At 46.5% G+C, this 6329-nt stretch overlaps 1 protein-coding gene across 1 annotated transcript; it reads right to left on the reverse strand.

Moving 5' to 3' along the window:
- Positions 1-3304: 3304 nt before the first annotated feature.
- On the reverse strand, positions 3305-4162 carry LOC133815052 (uncharacterized). Its single transcript, XM_062247940.1, has one exon. The coding sequence runs from the start codon at positions 4160-4162 to the stop codon at positions 3305-3307; it is 858 nt and encodes a 285-aa protein (XP_062103924.1).
- Between the last annotated feature and the right edge of the window lie 2167 nt (positions 4163-6329).

The raw sequence follows: 6329 nt of genomic DNA on the forward strand, positions 1-6329 counted from the left end.
GACTATGTTAAGCCAAGAGTCATACAGCTCAAGTGGATAGCATTCCAGCTGTTGTTGATATCGCGTCCCTCCTTTGTTTGTAGCTTGTATGCTCCATGTCCGACTACCTTTGTGATGAGGTAGGGACCTTCCCATGTCGGGGCGAGCTTACCTGCTCCAGCTTCCCTAGTGTTCTGGAAGACTCTTTGTAGAACCCAATCTCCTACTTTGAATGTCCGAGTGCGGATGTTCTTGTTGTAATGTCTGGCTATGCTCTGTTGATAGGCCGATACTCTTAAGAGTGCTTTGTCCCTTCTTTCGTCGATGGTGTCGAGTTCATGGCACATGTTTTCCCAATTTTCTTCGTCTGTAGTCAGCTCATATCTGGCTGTCGGAACTTCGCTCTCAGTAGGGATGACTGCCTCCATCCCGTAAGCTAATGAGAATGGTGTCTCCCCTGTCGCAGTCCTGGTTGTGGTTCGATAGGACCATAGGACTCCCGGCAACTCGTCAGCCCATCTTCCCCTAGCTTTTTCAAGGCGCTTCTTGATGTTGTTCATGATGGTCTTGTTGGATGACTCTACTTGTCCATTTGCTTGGGGATACCTTGGTGTGGAGAAGCTAAGCTTGATGTTCCAGAATTTGCAGAAGTCTTGGAAGTCGAAACTGATGAATTGAGAGCCATTGTTTGTCACAATTTCTTTTGGTACTCCGTACCTACAGATCACATTCTTCCAAATGAAACCCTTTACTTCTTTGTCTCGGACTTGGTGGAATGAGTTTGCTTCGATCCACTTGCTGAAGTAGTCGGTCACTACAAGCATGTACATTTTCTGTCCTGGTGCGGTTGGAAGCTTGCCTACTATATCCATCCCCCATTTCATGAATGGCCAAGGGGATGTGATTGAGATGAGACGTTCCGAAGGTTGGTGGGATATCTGAGCGAACCGTTGGCATTTGTCGCATCATCTTGCATAGTCATAGGAATCAGCTCGCATAGTTGGCCAGTAGTAGCCTTGTGTTAGGGCACGGTGTGCCAAGCTTCGTCCTCCAGAGTGGTTGCCACACTCTCCTTCATGCAACTCAGCCAGTACGTATTTGGCCGCTGCAGGGTTAATGCATTTCAAATATGGACCAGAAAATGAACGTTTATAGAGTTTACCTTGTATAATAGTGAAGCGGGCTGACTGAGCCTTGACCCGACGTGCTTCATTCTTATCTTCGGGAAGTATGTCCTGTTCCAAGTATTCGACTATTGGAGTCGTCCATGTTCGGTTGTTGGAGATGTCATTAACTTGCTCTTCTATATCTTTCCAGACAGCTGGCCATTGGAGATATACTACAGGTATTGTCTTGGGGTCGGTTGTCTGGATGGAGGATCCAAGGTTTGCTAATGCATTTGCATGACTGTTCTCCCCTCTTGGTACTTGGTTGATAGTGAACTCATCGAAGACTGACTGCAACTCTTTAGTCTTGTTGAGGTAGGCTGTCATTTTGTTATCCCGGACCTGATAGCTACCTTGCATTTGGTTGACTACCAATTGAGAATCACTGAAGACCACGATATTTCTTACTCCCATGTCTTTGGCTAGTCCGAGTCCTGCTATCATTGCTTCGTATTCAGCTTCATTTTTGGTAGCTTTGAACCCGCATCGGACTGCTTGTTCGATTACGTCACCTTGGGGTGAAGTCAAGACGAGTCAGAGTCCACTTCCTCTGGTGTTACTTGAGCCGTCTACTTGCAACTTCCAGATTCTGACTGACTGTCCCTCGGTCAGACAACAAAGTTCTTTTTCTGCCTGTACATGCATGTTAGGTGTAAAATCTGCAATGAAGTCAGCTAATAACTGAGATTTGAGGGAAGTTCGTGGCTTGTATGTTACTTCGTACTCGCTGAGCTCTACCGCCCACTTGGTCAGTTTGCCTGACAGTTCTGGTTTATGGAGGATTGTTTTGAGTGGGAAGGTGGTCAAGACCGTTATTGGATGGCCCTGGAAGTATGGGCGTAGCTTCCTTGCTGCATGGATGAGTGCTATTGCAAGCTTCTCCAGCTGGCTATATCGGGTTTCTGCATTAAGCAAAGATTTGCTTACATAGTAGACTGGAGACTGCTTGCCTTCCTCTTCCCGGACTAGGACTGCGCTAACTTCCGTCTCGGATACTGCTAGATAGATGAATAATGTCTCATTGTCTTTTGGCTTTGAGAGGAGAGGCGGGCTGGTCAGGTACTGTTTTAGCTGGCCCAGTGCCTCTTCACATTCAGCTGTCCACTCGAAGGTTTTTGATTTCCTTAGTGTGTTGAAGAAGAGGTGACATCATTCTGAAGACTTTGAGATGAATCGGCTGAGTGCTGCAATGCGTCCAGTTAGTTTCTGTACGTCTTTTATGCACGTTGGGGAAGGAATCCTTTGGATTGACTCTATCTGTGCTGGGTTTGCCTCGATTCCCCTTTGGATTACTAGGTACCCAAGGAACTTTCCTGCAGTCACACCAAAAGAACATTTAGTTGGATTCAGTTTCATATTATATTTCCTGAGAATGTCAAAAGATTGTTTTAAATGGCTGATATGGTCCTTTGAAATGAGGGATTTGACGAGCATGTCGTCAATGTAGACTTCCATCGTCTTCCCCAGTACGCCGGCAAACATCTTGTTGACTAGTCTCTGATATGTTGCTCCTGCGTTCTTCAATCCGAATTTCATGACCTTGTAGAAGAATATGCCTAAGTTGGTCATGAAGGCTGTCTTTTCCTGGTCGTCTGGATGCATCAGGATCTGGTTGTATCCTGAGTATGCGTCCATGAAGCTTAGGAGTTCATGACCGGCTGTGGCGTCTACTAGCATGTCTATGTGTGGTAATGGGAATGAGTCTTTTGGACACGCCTTGTTGAGGTCTGTGAAGTCAATGCAAACTCGCCATTTGCCATTATTTTTTTCACGATGACTACGTTAGCCAACCAGTTGGGATAATGCACCTCCCTCACGAACCCATTATCAATAAGCTTTTGAACTTCTTCGTTAATGGCTTTGTTCCTTTCAGGGGAAAATTTTCTTCGTTTTTGCTTCCTTGGTGGGTAGTCTGGATCAACCTGCAATTTATGGACAATTATTTCGGGGTCAATTCCAGTCATGTCCGCATGGGACCAAGCAAAACAATCATAATGGGCAGATAAAAAATCAATGAGTTTAGTTCTGATGTCAAGATCCAATCGTGATCCAATTTGGACTTTGTGATCTGGAAAATCCGGATGTATTTGGACTTCGTCCAACTCCTCCATGTCTGGTTGGTTCATCTGGGAGTCAGTCAGTCTATCTTCCTGTAATTGCTATAACTGAGCGGGTTTGGCCTTCATGGTAGTCTGGTAACACGCTCTCGAATCTTTCTGTTGGCCTTTAATTTCTTTTACTCCCCACTTAGTTGGGAACCTTAGGACTTGGTGGTATGTTGAAGGGACTGCCTCCATTTCATGTATCCATGGTCGACCCAGTATCACGTTGTAAGCAGACGGAGAGTCTACTACCAGGAATCTTGTGCATAGATTGACTCCTTCGGCATAGACAGGTAGCTCGATCTCTCCTAGTGTGTTCTTTTGTTCTCCACTGAAACCGATGAGGATTGTAGTCTTCTTTATAATCTTTGATTCATCTATCCCCATTTCCCTGAGAGCACTTAAAAATAAAATGTTAGCTGAACTACCATTATCAATAAGTATACGTTTAGTAAGACAATTAGCAATGTAAAGTGCAATGACAAGAGCATCATGATGTGGGTTGAGGATTCTGGTTGACTCTGTTGTTGAGAAACTGATGGTTTGAGCTGGTAGGTTGATGGTATTCTTCTCTGTCTCGCTGAACTCTCCTTTGACGCAGTTGGTCTGCCTGGCATGTCTTTTGGCTGCTGAATGGGTGACTCCGCTTACCTCAGAGCCACCAGTTATTACGTTCACCGTCCGTTCATGAGTAGGTGGCTTTGGCGGGGTTACTTCTCTTTGGACGACTGACCTGTCTGCTCCCTGCTGGAATGTTCTTTTGCCTTTGTCTGTAAGTAAGTCAGTCAGGTGACCACGTTTTAACAGGTTGGATACTTCGAGTTTTAAGGAAATGCACTCATCCGTTCGGTGACCGTGGTCATTGTGGAATTCACACCATTTTGCTTTGTCTCGCTGGTCAGACGGAGTCCTCATCCTTTCCGGCCATTTCACTTTGTCTCCGAGTCCTTTCAGTACGCCAACGACTTCGGCTGGTGAAATTGAGAGATTGTATTATGGTATCTTTGGTCCATCTCGCAGACGTGTCTCGGACGACCGGTTGTACTCCCTCCTTCTGTTCTCTGCTCTGTTGGGATATGGGTATGGCTCGGATCGTCTATCACTCTACCGTCTGCCTGCCCTTGAGTCTCTTTGAGTGTCTTTCCTCGGAGAAGAGTGATAATAGTTAGCTTCATCCTCCTCCCACTTGATCTGTGCCTAGGCTTTGGCGAGAACGTCTTCCATCGTCTTGCAAGGGTACTTGGTAAGTTCTTTGTATAGGTCTGAGTCGTACCGGAGTCCCTTGCGGAAGGCTGAGATGGCTGTGTCCTGATTACAATGGGTTATAGAAACCTTTTCTTTGTTGAAGCGGCCTACGTACTCTCGTAAAGGCTCACCCCGTCGTTGAACTATGATGTAGAGGTCTTCTGCAGACTTTTCAAGTTTCCTGCTACTAGCAAACTGCTCAACAAAAGTGTCAGTCAATTGTGCAAAAGTAGAAATAGAATTATTAGGTAAATTAGTATACCACTGGAGGGCTGGTCCAATCAGACTAGAACCAAACCCCTTACACATGCATGCTTCCCTCATATCGCGTGGGATGGAAACGGTGAACATCCTCTGCCTATACTGTGCAATGTGATCATCCGGGTCAGACGTCCCGTCAAACATCTTCTTATTTGGGAAGTTGAACTTCTTTGACATTTCCACTAGTGCAATGTCTTCTACGAATGGAGAGTCTGCATAACAGCTTGCTGCACTCTTCTTAATCGGAGCCGACATCCCAGGAATCCGTTGAATGAGCGCCTCCATCTTAGCTAACTTTCGAGCCAACTCAGGATCTAGGATTGGAAATGAGCTTGTGGTTGCTTGGCGGATTGGCTCGCTCATGACTGGGTGATTTAATCCGATTGCCTGCTGCTCAGGTATATTCTGACCAGCTCCAATGATGATCTGGCTGGCTCCAATGGTAGGCTAACTAGCACTTGGAACCTGCTGCTGTCCGGGTCCAGTGGCTGGCTGACTGGCTCCTGGAATCTGTTGCTGTCCGGGTCCAGTGGCTGGCTGACTGGCTCCCGGGATCTGCTGTGATCCAGGCGCAGATGAATGTCCATGTTCAGCCATGGTTACCTGTTCGCCTGTATTGACAACATAATTTTGAATGTTAGACATGGTGGGTGGAGTTTGATAATTCCTTACCGAGGGTGATGGAACTGTCTGATTCGGTCCATCACTGTTAGAGATAGGAGTGAGGTCTCCCAGAGGTTGTATAGGGCTGACTTGGCCTCAGAAGCGAGATGGCTGAGCCTCGGTGGCTTGAGAGGACATGGCCTCCACTTGTACGAGCAGGTCAGCATTCTCAGCTTCGAGCCTCCTCATTTTCTCGCGTTCTTCATTCATCTGGGCAGTAAGAGCAGCGAGTTGAGCAGACAGATCGGGTGTCTCAGTCACGTCTGACATGGCTCTCAAGTGAACTTCTTGATCTCTTTGTCGATCTTCTGATTGCTAGGGCCCCACAGTGGGCGCCAAATTGTAGAGGTGATTTCCTACAATTGATTAGATGGGCACCAGCAACCTGTCAAGAACAAAGAGAAGAGAGACGAGAGTTCAATTGGGAGCACCGGTGGGGTGTCAGCCAAAGGGACTCCGACGCTCAAGTCAGTCGGGTTGTAATGAGAGCTAATAGAAAGCAATAAAATTAAGATATAAATAATCGAAATAATGATGAATGGAGGAGTCGTAGAATGGTCAGAGTGACGGTGGCGATGACGGAGGGGTCAAGCGACTAGGTTAGGTCCAATCAAACTGACTAATTAGTCTTGCTTGACTGGATTGCTCATAAATAGAGTAGCCTTCGTTTCAATTAGAGAGTAAAGAAAGTTCAGTGATTATCTGATGCCTTTTCTCAACCTCTGATGGTCTTATTTATTGCCCTCCTTCTCGTTCCGTCCTCCTCCATCTTTCTGATTCGTTTGACTCGCTCCAAGTGGTTTCGTTCCGAGATTCTTGGCGAACGTGATGGGAGCCTTGACTGTTTCAAGGTCCCTGGCTGACTGAGTGTATCCGAATTCGGGTCCGGGTATGGTTTTGGGTATTTGGATGG

This window comes from Humulus lupulus, chromosome 2 (genome assembly GCF_963169125.1).
Source record: "Humulus lupulus chromosome 2, drHumLupu1.1, whole genome shotgun sequence".
NCBI classification, from domain to species: domain Eukaryota; kingdom Viridiplantae; phylum Streptophyta; class Magnoliopsida; order Rosales; family Cannabaceae; genus Humulus; species Humulus lupulus.